At 37.1% G+C, this 16,322-nt stretch overlaps 5 protein-coding genes across 7 annotated transcripts in view; 2 read left to right on the top strand and 3 right to left on the bottom strand.

Annotated features, from left to right (window-relative positions):
- LOC111594769 overlaps positions 1-16,322 on the bottom strand; it is a 54,047-nt gene that overhangs the window by 31,540 nt on the left and 6,185 nt on the right. For both annotated transcript variants that reach the window (XM_023308218.2, XM_023308219.2), the window contains exon 2: positions 3,951-4,070. The gene's annotated coding sequence lies outside the window, so the exon portion shown is untranslated. The remainder of the gene's footprint in view (positions 1-3,950; positions 4,071-16,322) is intronic.
- Positions 4,499-4,979, bottom strand: LOC111594775. Its single transcript, XM_023308224.2, has one exon. It carries the CDS (start codon positions 4,965-4,967, stop codon positions 4,572-4,574), a length of 396 nt encoding a protein of 131 aa, XP_023163992.2. The 5' UTR covers positions 4,968-4,979; the 3' UTR covers positions 4,499-4,571.
- LOC111594772 lies at positions 11,453-13,400 on the top strand. 2 transcript variants are annotated; one of them, XR_002751145.2, is made up of 3 exons: positions 11,453-12,028; positions 12,574-13,240; positions 13,320-13,400. XR_002751145.2 is itself a non-coding variant. In XM_023308222.2 (2 exons), exons 1-2 carry the CDS (start codon positions 11,653-11,655, stop codon positions 13,056-13,058), a joined length of 861 nt encoding a protein of 286 aa, XP_023163990.2. In that variant the 5' UTR covers positions 11,453-11,652; the 3' UTR covers positions 13,059-13,318. The 2 variants fall into 2 exon arrangements, 1 of the variants encoding a protein (XP_023163990.2); XM_023308222.2 differs by lacking the exon at positions 13,320-13,400 and having other exon boundaries at positions 12,574-13,318.
- Positions 13,429-14,676, bottom strand: LOC111594774. Its single transcript, XM_023308223.2, has 2 exons — positions 14,236-14,676; positions 13,429-13,866 (listed from the first exon to the last, which is right to left on the bottom strand). The coding sequence occupies exons 1-2, from the start codon at positions 14,564-14,566 to the stop codon at positions 13,523-13,525; spliced, it is 675 nt and encodes a 224-aa protein (XP_023163991.2). The 5' UTR covers positions 14,567-14,676; the 3' UTR covers positions 13,429-13,522.
- Positions 14,629-15,877, top strand: LOC111594770 (SUN domain-containing protein 2). The gene has a single exon (XM_023308220.2). It carries the CDS (start codon positions 14,724-14,726, stop codon positions 15,750-15,752), a length of 1,029 nt encoding a protein of 342 aa, XP_023163988.2. The 5' UTR covers positions 14,629-14,723; the 3' UTR covers positions 15,753-15,877.

Genomic DNA, 16,322 nt, shown 5'->3' with positions numbered 1-16,322 from the left:
AACTTAGAGCATATACTCGTTGATACCCTCAACTAATTTGCCTTTTATAAATATCCAGCAGAGGCTTGGCAAATCGGGAAATACTATATCCAAGCTCGAAACCCAAGCGAAAATAAGGGCATGGAATGATTGAATTGAAAAAAAAAAAGACTATTAGAGCTAATTGTGTACAACTAATCATATATAAAATAAAATAAAATAAAAAATAATAAAACAAAAAGCGCTCAGAGTAATATTGAACGCTTAAATAGTTTGTAATTAGAATAAAGACTACCAAAGCGATGAATAATAAGCCAATAAAATAATTTTAGGCTGGTTTAAATTTATTCGCATTCGATTCAACCAAAGTTCATTTCTACTGGAACTGCGATTCTGTCATGTTCGGTTATGTCTGGATTACTCTCTTGGTTGGCGCTGTGTCGACAGAGAAATGCAATTTCCGAATCCTATTCGATACTGTAAGCACCAAACACTGGGCACCGGACTTTATTGAGGAACTAAATTCTCAGGTGGTTCAACTGAATAACCGCAGCTATATCAGTGGCAATATTATACTGAAAACTAATATTAGCAAAATGGATGTGACATCACAACTGGACTTTTGGAAATTGGATAAGACAAAGGTGCGTCTGTATAATTTGCGTGCCGACACTTGTATGTTTCTATCAATGATTCACAAGAACCAACTTTTGAGCACCCTCGCTAAGAGCTTTAAGAAACATACGTGTTGCAAATTGCGATGTCCCTTTATAGCGGTGAGTATTACAAAATTAAATAATTGAATCCTTAATATCCTTTTCATATATAAAATATAAAAAATTTATTTTTTTTATTTTATAGTTTTTTAATTATACTTTGAACAACTGGTATCTAAACGAGGAAGAGTTTCCCTCCTATATACCTGCAGGCACTTTCCAAACCAACACTGAATATATACTGGAGAAGAAAAAGTTATTTCGCATTTTGGTACGTGGTAGAGTTGTATATTAATTAAAAATCCATACAATAAAGCTACTGAAAATATATCAAATTGTATTTCTCTAGATAAATGATTTTAAATAGGTACACTTGCTTTACTGGGGAATGCTCGACGTTTTATTTATCAAAAGGACATAGGAATAAGGAAGATTATTATCGAAAATTAATTATAAGCTTGATCTGCATATGTAATAAAATAAAATGAATTTACAATTCTAAGAATACAGCAATTGCAATTTGCGAGACGGACAGATTATATTGGGCGAGACTGACTTAGTTGTCCCCTAATTAATAATATATATATATATATATATATATATATCTTTAGTAGACACATGATGCATTTCATGATAGTGCAATTGGTTCCGATCAATTTAAGCCACTGAGTAAGTACTATACAATCCGAACTAATTTAAGCTTGCCATAATTGCTTCATATATTCACGGTTCATGGTTCTGGCTACAAAGGTAAGTTATTTATAGATGGAAATAATTATAAATAGATTAAGATAAGCTCTTTTAAAACAAAAGATTATCTCCAAGCTTACCAAAGTGAAGACTGAAATTCACAGTTATTCCTGCCATTTAACTGTACAAGGCAAGCAAGGTGTCTTGGCTGGATATTTAACTACTCAAGCGGAGTGGTAGAGTTGTATATATATATATATACATATATATCTCTCTATATATATATTAAAGTAGATATTATTTTTAGATCTTCTGTGAATTTAAGCTTGATCCATAGATACTTAATAAGCCTTAAAGCTAATGTGACAAAAAAGAACACATTTACGCTGCACAACATGTGGTCAATTCGTAAGCAAATAGAAGGAAGATGTAGCAGATATAATCTGATCGCAATTCCCTTTGAAAATTACTTTGTTATACCTTAAACTCATTAAAAACGGTTGAACAGTATATAATTGTTTTGTAATATATGTAAATAACAACCGTTCTTCATAGGAATAACGAAATGTCGAAGTTCGGACATTGCACAAAATCATTTACCATATACTTTTTTGAAAATGCTTTGCTGATACCAGAAAAAGTTTCCAATATGACACAATTTTTAAAATGATTTATCCACAATCAGTATTATAGATTTGAAGAACATTATATATTTTTAGCTTCGGATAACTAAGCTTAGCATGGTAATAAGACATTCATAAGTTGCCATTGCTATGGCTGATTGTATTTACATCTGTCTACTGTTGAACGGGGTGTTTTCGGGAGATGATCGATGATCGTTGATCTATGCCCATACTTTTATCAAGCGAATGTTTTGTTGTTTTTTTTTTCAGTTTAAAAGCTTTTCAAACTACTTCGATTTAAAAGTAACTTTCTATGTAAGAGGTCCTTTATCTATTATAATCGCTGACTGTTGGATACGTCATCAAGCAAGATATTCATATCTATATTATATTCATATCATACTCATATTATTTATGCATCTGGCATGGTGATGATGGGTATTTCCAAATTGCATTGTGATACTAAATTACTTCAGACCAAATTTTGCTCATGGGACATCATTCATTTGCCAGATGGTACAGGACAAGCAATAATGGAATGTTAACTATTTTGCGACATTTGGAAATTACGTGGCAGGTTTTCGATTTATCACGCACAATACCCAAAACAGTGTTGCATAATGTTTTCATTTATGAAATCGATTTAACATGATTTACTTTTACCTGCAATATCAAGCAGTACGACATTTCACGAGTATCTCCTTTCTATAAAACCTCAATTCTTTGTCGTGTGATTTATGTTATTATCGCATGTCTTCTATATTCTCCCTATTGGCTGTTGACATTTTGCGAACTGTTTACTTCAGGATTCTCCAAAGGATGGGCATGCGAGCATCGTTGTTAACACTTAATAAACTTAATACTTACTGAAAATGTGTAAGGAGGGTACATTGACTTTGTGAAAATTCTGAAAACCCTTTTCATTTTATAGATTCTGACATTACTACTCAGCATCAATTAACAAGTTCATCTCATCCTGTTAATGTTTATTGAAATTCAGACACACGTTCCTGAACAGGAGCAACAGCTGATCGTCTGCCAATATATGTACGAGCAGACCTCGTAAATTAAAAAAATTTGAGGAACAATTGTCCTTTAATTTTTTGCTTATATGATTTATCTTTATTTTTTTTTTATACTTAAATTATTTTAAAATTCAATATGTAAAAAAGTTTGTATATTTAGCAAATTTTTCCAAATGTTCAAGGGATATATATGGATCATTTGCTGAAAGAAAATTCAAATGAGTATATTTTCTTTCGTAATCTACAAATAGAATTTCGGTTTTAATAGCCACATTTAAATTAAATTATTTAAATACAAAGAGATAAATTTACAATATATAAAATTAATATATATTAAACTTCTTCATGTTCATTTCCTGTAGACCCTCTTTCAAAGTCTTTCTTACTCGTAGCACTATTTTAGAGTATATCCTAGTCGAGCACCGACTAACACTTGTTTGTCTTAACTTTTTTCTTTCATTTGCATTCATTTTTTCGTTGTGAAAAGCTGAAAAACTTGATTACACGTGCGCTAATTTAGTTGCACGCGAATAACACACGCGTAATCAAAAACGGTTTGCTGAAGTACCGACGACCCGAGTGGTGTCCTTTACCCCGGTGCGGTTCGGTCCCCAACAGTTTCAGACTGTGAGCCCTTAACCCGTACGTTCAGGTTTTTAAATTGGAGTTCATAACATGCCATGTTCACCTGCCTGCCTACCTGCCTGCCTGCCTGCTGGCCTGCTTGCCTGCATGCCGTCGAGGCTCACAACAATTTAATTTATATATAGAATGTGTGCATGTGTGTGTGATTGTATTTATTTTCTGTCCAATGGCTGCGCGCGAAAAAGTATGCAATATATTTTTAATTTAAATCAAGCTGACGCCCACCTCATGCAAAACACGTCAATTTATTAACATATGAGTGCAACATTCACCTCTGTCCCAAATGCGTCTCTCCGTTCCACACTTGCCACAGTCTTGGTGCTCTATTCTAACTGATTGCTTTTAAGCATGGCGCCGCCTTCCTTAGTATCTTAAAATCCAATATCCAGCAACTGCAAGAAAAAACAGAAACTATTTACTAATAAAATTAAGTTAGGAAATATTTTACTTAGTTCAAAAAAAAATAGACAAACAGAGAAAATAAATTTATATAAAGATTAAATAAATATATCTTCTCTTAGTTTCATCTCTTTTCCCTTTTTTTTGCTCTAGACTTCTGGAAGTTCATTTTGCACGATCTTCCATCCATCGATCATCAATTAGTTAGTCGAAACAATTTCTTTTGTATAAATGAATTATTTTAGTTTCAATTCCTTTTATCATAGAAATTTCGCACACACAGACATTTGTCAGTTATTAAATTGAAATTAATTTTAAGCCCAAATTTGCGGCTACTACAATCAATTGCTGAATATTGTTTTGTTCTACTCATATTTCTTTCAATTATTTTTATTTTATTTTTTTTTGTTTTTATGTTTAATTGTACAAATAAATTTAGCATGTTTGTAGTTTTCCTGTTAAACTTGACGTCTACTGAAGCAGGTCCTGAAGTTCTACAGCTTCTTGTCTGTGTTCTTTTCCACTTCCACATTCTTGCAGAGTTCAGCGATTAGCTTGCCAGAGTGTTCCATTTCGAGCCGCAGTTTGGCCAGGCTGATCTGCAGGCGAGCCAGACGTAGATCGCCTGCGCGCAGCTTCAGCTGCTGTTTGGTCGTAAAGTCAGTTGCCTGCGGCCGCTGAGAAGCATTACTGTTGCTATATCTGGAGCCGGAATGGGTATCGTAATCTGAATTTGAATTTGAGTTGTGGCTGGAGCTCGTCTGCCTGTTGTGCAGCTTATTATTTTTCGTTTCTGGCATTGCGACAGTGATCAAAAGAAATAGTAAGCCAGAGAGAGAGTTTTGAATTGAGGAAAGCGTATCGGATTGTTTGCTCAACACGTGACACATGCCACTGTGGCTGCTGCGAAACATTTACTGAGTGTAAGGGGCGCAGCAATTGTAGGTGGTAAATTCATATGTAAACTAAAGCAAACCACTGAGCTTTAATTACAACTAACCACAAATCATGTTGCAATTGCGGCTTTAGCATTATTGTAACGCAAGCCATGAATGTTCTATAAGCTGTAGAACAATATACGAGAAAGCACGAGAAAAGCTTGAATACACTTGAGAGACTTGAAGACCTCACTTGTGTTGCGTAAAAGTTCTATAAGCGTCTAATGGTACCAAGAGAGATTACTTAGAGAGACTCTTCTAATATGTGAGACATATGTGCCACTATATAAAATTCAATTTTGATAAGGAAATTTTGAATATTAAGTGTTGATCGCTCAAGATCTTCAATTTTAAGCGCACATTTCTATAACAGCTTGCGTGATATAATTGCGCGATACTGCAAAGCTTGTTACAATGTAGGAATTATTATGGCATAAGTACAAACTTTGCTTAAACATTCTTAAAGAATTATATAAAAACATTCCTTTCGATTAGTAGTAGTAGATGTGTGATAATAATTAGCATACAAGAAGAGAACTTGGAAAACAGACAAAAAATAAGTATAAGTGCTCTAGTCGAGTCTGCTCGACTGGGGGATACCCTGCAAAGAGCTGATATTCCAATCATTCTACCCTTCTTCTAGATATATTACTAACAACACATGCCCACAAACACATGCATACTTTGGAAAGTTGAATACCTTTTGTTCTAGATGGATTTTCCTAATAAAATTTCTAGGGCATAATATATGTAGAATCTAGTTGCTCTCTTGTATTTGAAATAAGTCTTTTTGCGAATTTGTGGGGAAAGGGTATCCAAAGTCCAAAATATACAAAGCCTTTGCATTCATTACTGTGACCTACACGGTATATATGAAGTCCCCAGCTCTTACGGTATTCAAGCTACGCTTAAAATCGAAAACAAATTATCGATTTTTTATTGATAATGAAAAAACGAGAAAATTATCGACAAAAAGATAAACTGGTACTGCAGATGGTATACACAAGTCAAAATGGTCTAAAATTTCAAGTGTTTTGATATTGTGGTTCGTCGTCCTGATCAAGAACATATATATTTTAGGCGTTCTGCCACGCCTCCTTCTGCCGATTACATACATTTTCACAAAGCCACTATAGCCATAATTCCCATTTTCACAAGATAAGATAGTTAAGTGACTCAAACAGTAAAAATTTAAATATATTTTTTCCATATTTAATGTGCTTTGATGTACAGAAAAATACGATAAGTATGGCATTTGTCATAGATTTATTTTGAATAGCATATATTTAGTCTAAGTAGGGTGTGTAAGGCAATCCAATTATGACTACAGTTCTTTATGTATTTACTCTTTCCATTATCCTTCAGTCTCTCTCCCTTTCTCTTGATGCCCCCAGTTGAAAATTGTTGAGCCATGTGTAATTCGAAACAATTTTCGCAAATTCTTTAATCAAAATTCTTTTTCAATTAAATAACAAACATGATTCAATGCGAATCAACTTAATTAGAGTGTGCGCGCCAATGGGAAAATATAACTCATGGCAATTATATAGGGTATACAGCACACATACACATAGCCTCATACACTTGCATGTATGATGTATGAAGTAATCCCTACCCCGTCGTACTGCGACTCCTGGCGAATACGAAGCGCGTCGACTTGACTCGAGCATGCAATTAATTAAAAATACATGCAGACATATCAAACCCCTCCGTGCGCCGTTTGCCATTCGCCGTTCGCAGTTCGCCTTGCCTGGGCAAAAATATACGAATATGTGGCTTTAATTTGACCACAGAAAGGACTTGGGCAATGCATACATACATGTATATATACCTACATATATACATCTATAAATATATCTTTATATATACTCTGAAGCAACGCTAAATGCATTAAGCCACCTTCAACCCGTCCCTGCTCTACTCGGCGTCGTATTCTTGTGTGCGTGCTTTACGGTCAACATGTGCGGCTCCTGGCGGATAGCTCCTGGCAAATAGCAACATCCACGCGAGGACACCAAATAAAGTTAAGCAAACACAGGCTTTAAGTGCAAGAATGTTTGCTCCCGCTATTGCTGCTGCTTCTACTCTTGCTCCTGCCTCCTGATACTGCTTCCTTGTACTTCTCTTTTCCTAAGGAAATGCCTGCACCGGCACCAAGCCAGCTTACTGATCTAACAGCAGCTTTATTAGTCAAATATTACGTTCTTTCTGTTTCTATTAGACGTACATCACTTCTTTTTAAAAAAATGTTTAATAACAAAAAATAAATCTGATGATCTGGATCAATTTTCTTTTCTAACTCCAATGATGACTGATCTCTAAAATATTTTATTTTTTTTGCAAAAGGAATACACAAATTATTTTATAAATAGTACGTTATATGATAGTAAAACATACACCCTCTGATAACTTAGAAAAAATTTATAATCTAATTTTAGCCGATCTAATTTAGCCATTAAAACAGCTTTATTTGGCGAAGAAAAAACTCTTTGTTCAGACATTCCATATCAAATACAATTCATGAACTGTAAATTCTTTTGATCTACTCAAGAATAAAGCGTTCCAGTGAAGTATCCAGGTAGCATACCAAACTCATCAAAATGAACATATCTTCAGCACTATACTTTATAGATTCATTTTCTATTCGTCATCAAAGGCGCAATTAAAAATTTAGTCTATTTGGATTAACTTTCTCCTTTGCTTTCTCGTTTTATACCTTGAAATCATTGCACATGGAAATTGGAGCTAGAGTATATACGTGAACCTAAACCACAAAAGCCAGAGACTTGAAACGAAATTTTAAATGTTTTTGCATGTGCAGTACAAGTTAACCTTTTTTCGACTTATTTCTTTTCCTTATCACCGATAAAAATCAATAATTTGGCTACGTTTTTTAAGCGTTGCTTGAATAGCGGAAGAACTAGAGACTTTAGATATACCCTGTAGGTTCTAGTAATGAATACAAAGACATTGAATATTTTGGATTTGTCTATCTCTAGACCTAGTATATATAAAAGGAGGAATATCAGCTCTTTACAAGGTTCAGGGTATCTCCTAGTAGAACTGTCTCGACTAGAGCGCTCTCATTCCGTCTAGAAACACAGACACGACTATATGTCTATCGCTCTCAATGCCTTAACTGGTCAATAGAACACAGAGTATCTGCTATTCAGCCTTTTTCGTATTATGGCATTTTTAATTTTTTTTTGCTTTTAATATTTAAACCTGATGTTTTTGCTTCGCCTTGTGGATACGCCGTAGGGAGTGTCAAATGCCATTAACTGTCGACGAACAGCAGAAAAGGAGCAAGTGGCCGGGCTAGATAGTTGTAGAGAGGAGGACAGGCCAGGAACCAGCTACTGATTGCCAGTAGCAATTGCAGAAGCGAGCAGGAAGGAGTCAAGTGAGTATAGAGGTGGTTAGCGGATATTTCACTTACCTTTTACCATTGTCTACAGACAAGTGGCAAACGCTCTGAAAATGGTTTGACGACTCTGACAGGTGTAAGCGATTGTGACATACACATAGATAAATTGGAATATATATACTATTTATTTACTACATAGTCATGTATATCGTGTGGTTGGTATATAGAAGAATGAGAAATAAGTTGGTATGTGTCCTGGGCGAGGCAAAGTCAACACAAGAAAACTTATCTAAATAGACGAGCAGTAGCTGTTCAAATATTGTCGAGCTGATGCCTCAAAAACAGGAGAAGAAGAAGAAAAGCTCAAAGCTAACAATAAGATATCAATATTATGCACACTTGATATGTAAAAGTCTTAGCAGTTGAAAATATCCTGCAAAAATTGATCTATAAAAAATTCTTTAAGTATTAAAGCTAACTTTCACTAGAATTTTAGAATTTTTTAGAATTTTTGAAGAATATTTATTAAATTGCTAGGAAAACTAAGATTGAATAGACTTCCAGATTCCATCTGGCTATATAAACATATATTAATATGGATGTATATCTTTAATAAGTAAAGGCTAGCGTTGCCCATGCTGGGAAGTTGTTCCGAGGATTTAAGACCATAGAGCGCACTACATAGATCATATTGTGAGCTTACATGGCCTTCATAGCCAACTGTTGTTATAATTAGATAATACTGTATCCCATCAAGTTCAGCTTATTATATTAGCTTACTCTACCATCAACTTTTCTGGGTGATTTCAATTTCTTATAGGGCGAGTGTACAATGTTCGTCTTATCTATTATATTTTCTATTTGTGTTACTAAAAAAATAATTATTAGTTTTAAATAAGCTAAGAGCTTATAATTGGTTCCGAACTTGTCAAGTTTGTTCGTTTATCTATAAGATAGATATAAATCTAAGATATTATTTTGATTTTTCGCCCAAGGGCTTCATTTCTCCAATATTGAGTTGATGAGCCGGCTGAGCTTGCCAAAAAATCTTGTGGCAATAATCATGATGATAGCGCGGGATTGGAATCGGCACAAAATCTTCTGGCAGGACTTAATTGAATGCATGCCGGGCGAGTTGCTAAACTCATGTGGCATGCCGCAGGGCAGACACCAAATTGCACCACGCGATGATAAACGAGCGAGCCGAGGCAAGTAATGGAAAACAAACCAGCATTAAGCCAAAAATATACTATATATATATATGTATAAAGTCTAGCATAGCATAGCATAAGCAAATAATATTTATGGCCCGTTGTTAGGCAGTGGGAGTAGAAGTAGCTCAGCAGATATAGCTGATTTAGAGGCTACTGGGGCAACAGCTCGACATTTTTTGGCAACGAAGCGCAGGCTTTAAGCTGTGTTTCCACAGATATATATTTATGTGCCCAGTCGAGAGAATAATCAGGCAACACCTCATAAATTAACGTAGCGAATGCGGCTAAAATATATTTTAACAGTGTTTAAGCAAACAGAATTTTGGCGAGCAGTTTGAGATATAGCGCATCAAAAATTTAGATAGAGTTTACATAAATATAGTAGTAAATATAGTAGTCAAATAAGTCAGTTATTATAAGTTATAATCTGTTGCTATCAGTCTTTAATATACTATATATATTTATAAAATATATCTAGTATTGCACAATTCATTTCTGGAAAGAGTTCGATTTACTTTACTAAGCTATATCATATCTTAGGGGATTCCCCTAAAATATTCAGCGATAAATCATAAATATATTTTCAAACAACTACAAAATGTCATACTAACGGGAAAAATTGAAGCGGAGTTATATAAAAAAATGTCACATGTCTAACGAGTCTAGCCAGTCGTGTGGCATTGGGGTGTGCAACAAATGTGATATATAAAATTTAAATTGATCTGCAGGTAAGGGACACACAGGGGCAGAAGTGTTTTGGGATGTGCCTCGGGCTGAGTTGTTTTGCTTTAACACCTTTCAAACAGACACAAACAGGCAGATGAAACGGGCGCAGGCGTTAGTCCAACATCGATGAACATACAACACACTGAGCACAGGCTCACCCACGCACACCTTTACCTGCACACACACATATAATGTACTGTGCGAAAAAATCAATAAATTGTATTTTTCTTTTATTTTTGCCTCTGCACCGATACGTAGATTTTTCCCAATATAAATCTTCGGCGCACTTAAGCCCTTTAAATATTATCAATGGCCAATAGCTACGAAAGAGCACAGACTTGCCACAGTGGCAGGTGCACCCAACCAAGTGGACAAAGCTTTGAGGCATAAAACGAATACCAAATGCTTTCGAGCTGAGCGGCCCCTCGGGTCATTCAATGAATAAGTTAACATTTTATGACTTGTCTGTGACGTAAATCAAATTTCCAACCGATGCAAATATTAGAGAATTAAATTCTACAGAAACAACCAAAGTTTAGTAATAAAAAATTCTTAAACTATTATGAAATAATATTCCAGTAAGGCCACTACTAAAGCTACTAAAGCTGGCATAATATATAATATAATATAAACTTTATATCAATCTACTATGAATTAGGGGACATAACTTATTATTACGCAGTGTACTGCAATCCTTAAAATATATTTGAAAACTATGTGCACATGGCCAAGGCTCGTCTCTTTTTGGGCAAAAACTGTCGAAACATAAAAGTTGCAAATTTTGCAATCAAGCTAAAATTTGACAAACCCCAAACAGCGCTCGGGCTCAAAACAAAATTTAAGTAAAATGCATTTATGCAAAATAATGCAATATACGTGCAGCAGACCGTTATAATTGTCATATGATAGAGAGGACGGGGACGGGGACGGGGACGGGGACGGGGACGGGGACGGGGACGGGGACGAGGACGGAGCCAGCTTGGACAATGGCCAGCCCACTTATGAAGGCAGGACTTGGGGTGTTAGCTACAGTAAAGTTCAGCAGACGCTTTGACAAAATTGCTTAATTTAGTGCACAGAGAATTATCCGGTAGACGAAACCGATGTTGAACTTAGGGTTGATAATTTGACACCGAGTAGCCGACAGACTCTGGGAAAATATTCGAAATGACAGACAAAATACGGAATACATATAAATATACTCTTAAAAATTCTAAACGGAATTAGCCCCATTACACTCACACTTACACCGCACAACAAGAATAACAGCAACAGGAATATTAACAAAAAGAGAATAGCTCGCAAAATTTGCATATCTTGACGAAATAAAATGCCCATCCAAACGAACGAGAGTCCCGACAATGGGACAACAGGGCTGCTCGAGCTGGAGGTTATTGAGTGTGACCCAGACTTAAGTGCCCATCCAAAGAACATTGGCTGGAATCTGAAAGAATCTAGCACAGATCCGCCATCCACACCAAACATTAAGATGCACAATCAACCGGCTGGAGCAGCGCAGCCGACGTCCAGTTTTCTGGCCGAAGTGCAAGTAAGCCACAAACAGATCACTGATCGGTTTGTCGAACTGCTCAATCTCTTCGAGGACTACTCGAAGATCATGAAAGAGAGCGAGAAGGCGACGCAGCCGAAGTTGAAGCGCACGCAGTCCGAGCAGTTTACAGCTACGCATATCCAAGTGGAAGACAGTAAGTGAGAAAAGGCGGGGTATATAAATATGCATTACAGAGTAGAGACTTCTCTTTAAAGTATCTAAATCGATACATATCGATATGCTATAACAGAAACCGTAATAAGTTCTAAGCAGCTATCGAATACTCTTGACAGTTGTGAACAGTCTAACTTATGATTACACATGATATTGAAATGTTCCGTCCGATTTATGACCTTAATCTAAATCGATACATATCGATATTTACTGACGCATGATCTAACAGAAACCGTAATAAGTTCTAAGCAGCTATCGAATACTCTTGACAGTTGTGAACAGTCTAACTTATGATTACACATGATATTGAAATGTACCGTCCGATCTACGACCTTAAACATTGCACTTCGGGCCTCGTTTATCCCATTAAAATTTTCTTAGTGCAAATCGCAAATAAAAAATATTTTACCTTTCCAAATGCCTCGCAGCAATGAAATTATATCGAACATTTAATTATGTATAGTTTATAGGATATCTCAAGGCCACTCATGCTGTTTTGACAGATAATTTTTATTGTTTCGCCAGGTGATTGCAGTGATCAGGTGAAGACCAGTGTCAGTCTGAACCGTATGCAGCTGTCGGACTGCACGTTACTCTGCACGCTGCCCAAGTTCACCTGCGAGATGGCCAGCCAGACTCATTGGCCGGATGGAGTCGAGAAGAAGAAAGTGCTGAAGCCCAACTTGGAGAAGTTAAAGAAAACGGAGCCACTGCAACAGTTGCTGCAAGCTCAGTCGCATACCCTGCACATTGAGGTAGAGTCGATTAGCTCGTCGACTGCCCTGCAGCGCGCCCCGCTGCGTCAACGTCTATGGCAAGTGTTGCACGATGCAGGGCAAACGCTGATCGCCTGCTTGGCCATGATGGGCGAGAACTTCACCTATGTCCTCTTCGTGCTGCTCTGCCTTTGGTGTCTATATCTGATCATCGCCCACTATTATAGCTTCCTCGAGGGGAATATCAATCACCAAATGGATGTGAAACACTCACTCAATCGCGTCCACTCGTAGCCGCGTGCCTCTGGCCACCAAGTTGGTCCTTTAATTATTAATGATAATTCAAATGCAGCATTAATGAAAGATAAATGATAACCAAAGGAAGGTGTACACCTTCCTTTCATTATCAGTCTTTCGGAAGTCGAAAAAATGAATTTGAAGATCACTTTAGGAGAGAATGCCGTTAAAAAGATCTGGTAATTTTCTTAGATGCACGATTTTCTTACTATTTTGTCATAAGGACGTTTCAAAATAAAGATCAGTTTTAACTCACAGTTACAGAATAAATGTCATTTTATCAGATGCAAGATCTCTACCTATCAGCCTGGAAGAGAAGAAGAACTACAACAGTATAAAGAAATGACGTTTTCATAGGCTCACACGTATCTGCTCACAGGCGTCAATTCCACGAACTGTTTCTCGATAATTAAAATGCAATTTAAGTGACAAATTATAAATTTCTTAAGCCCCACCCACATTTATCGAAACATACTGGGGGTACAACAGCACATGATGGCAAGACTACAGTACAGAGCCGATGCGAAATCGGTCAACATATAGCAGAAGCGGTCGGCCAAAGGGGGACGGCTCTGTAGGCTGGGCGTTGGCGCGGACATCGCATCAATGAATAGTGTCTGGCGACTTAATTCACAGGGTGCTGGAACGCCCCGAATTGGCAGATCTTCAATTGTTGTTGTCGTTGTCGTTGGTAAATGATGACGTTTCCGGATACGCGGCTGTTCCGTTTGACATGCGATGTTTGTTGAGGGTTTGACTGACTTCTGTTGGCAGCGATAAATTTCCAACTCATCTTCAGAGCAATCTGCGGAAAGTAGTTGATCATCAAAGTAGCTGGCGGAACATAGATGGACGCATCGATCAAGCTTAGTTTTTTGCTTACATATTAAGTATCAGAGCTGACCAGGATAGTTATTTGAGGTTCAATTAAAATGATAATTTGATATACTTTTAATTAAAATAATTTATACGGACAGAAAGTTCCGTTTGCCTTAAACGGAAAAGGAACAAGAAAAAGAAATTTCCGAGCAATTAGTTAAAGGTCTAGCAGCTTAGTTATGAATATATATTAGCTGCATTGCTAACTAAAGACGTAAGCCAGCTGATAGCTATTGGCTAAGTCTCGCAACTTTCCCAGTCAATTACAATTAATCGATCGGAATCGATGATTTACCTGCAGCCAGAGCCTGCGGCAGCCAACTGTGCCATTTCTGATTTTGAGTGTTGGCCTGATAACCGGATGAAGCATTCATCGGAGACGGAGTTTCTGTGCACTCTTCAGCCATCAAATGGTCCAGTTGAGCAACTTCTATTTTGACATTGTCATCGTTGTCCTGTTGACCGCATTGTGTTATGCCAAATATATCAAAAAGCCTTTGGCATGGCCCTGTTTTAACATGATTCGATTCCTTCGTCAGTAGATCGTCATCGCAAATAACCTCCTGAACTAACTCAGCTATCAGGCTGTCTACGACGATGGCACTACTTGTCGCTCTAAAGGCCATGAAGCAATACAATTTCGAATTTTTTACAAAAACTGTGAGTTCAAAACGAACATATTAAAAACAATATAAACAAATGAAACATCTCTGTTGAAATGTCAAAAATATTTAAAATGTATTTAGTTTGAGTTCTGGAAAAGTACATAAGCCGAAATTAACAATGGACGAAGACAACCAAAAGCAGCGTGAACGGCATGTGCTGCTGCCCGATGCCAATGTGAATGAAACGGAGACGGACGAGCTGCCGGCGGAGGCACCACGGGAGCCACAGCTGCAGCTGCAATTGGCACTGGAGGAGGAAAGATTTGCAAACGCCGCCCTGGCAAGCAGTTGGCAACAACGCCAGCAGCTAGACGACGCAAGGGCGTTGGTCAGGGACATGATTGACTATATGCTGCCAGCTAGCGAGGCTGACAAAGATGCAGAGAAAGCCAATGATGCAGTGCAACAGGAGCAGGCAACGGCGGCAGCAACAACTACATCCATCCATCCATCTACACCTACATCGAGTGATGTGCGTTTGCAGCGCATTCTACGACTACTCGACTCGTACACACGCAATCTGGAGGAGCACGTGCTTAGCGTGAATCGTGGGGAGACTTGCACCTGCACGGAGTTACACCTGACACAAAATTGTGAGCTGGGCACGCAGACGCTACCACTGAATAGTCTGCGGGTGGATGTCACCAGCACAATCAGACCCAAGATCAGTGGCAGAGGCACTCAGATGCAACAGCAGCAGCAGCAACAACAACAACAACAACAACAGACACAAACCGAATCGCAACAACAACAACAAGCTCATTTAGATACGACGGCACCCTGTGAGCGCAGATATCATACAATCACAATTAGCGCCAATACGTCTTCAGCTTATGCAGCACGTCCGCGGCCGATCACAATGCTGGGTCGTATCAGACATACCCTGGGCGACTTTGCTGGCGCTTTTTGCCTGTGTCTGCAGGTGAACAAGGATTGCGTATTTTGCCTTGGCTTCTTTATAGCCTTTGTAATTAGTGCCAGCTTTCTGACCGCGTTCTTCTACCGCACCATTAACCTTACCCAGTCCACGTTGCGTGGTCCCTTAAGTGTGGCAGAGACTCCGGCAACGCCCAACGATATGGTCACCCTGCGTTTCAATGGCGGTTACTATTATATCTACAACAGTCAGCGGCAGCATTTTGTATAAGTCGTAATCATCTCTTCAAACATTCAAATTTTATCGTATTTCATTTTATGTTTTGCAACTTGCCTAGGATTACTGATTACTGAATACGCAGGAAGTACTATTAAATCGCTACATTTTCAATAATTGTTATCTAAAAGGTGTTTGTGCAATTGACCAACTTAATAGTGAAACAACAGGTTTATATATGATCTTATATATATAGACTCTACCATGGATCGAATACATCGATAAAACATTGGCTTTATTATTTCGTCTTTCGGCAATTTCAATTAGCGCATAAATATCTATAAATATAAATATCTATATAAATATTTATTATTTTTTAGATATGCTGATTAAATTTGTCTATTTCACGTATACATGATCGCTCCAATATTTAAAATATTTTATATTAAAATAATATATCAAAGTATAGTCATTCCATCGATTTATATATATTGTTAGTTATCGATAGTTTCAAATAAGGCATTTCGTAAAAATACCTTTGCAATTTATCGACAGTATAGTATCGATAAATACAGAATAAATTTATAAATCACCTGTAACAAGTGTTTTTTGTAACAGATGCAA

This window comes from Drosophila hydei, unplaced genomic scaffold (assembly GCF_003285905.1).
Source record: "Drosophila hydei strain 15085-1641.00,03,60 unplaced genomic scaffold, DhydRS2 tig00000149-arrow-pilon, whole genome shotgun sequence".
NCBI lineage: Eukaryota > Metazoa > Arthropoda > Insecta > Diptera > Drosophilidae > Drosophila > Drosophila hydei.
This window is presented reverse-complemented; position numbering and strand designations above follow the sequence as displayed.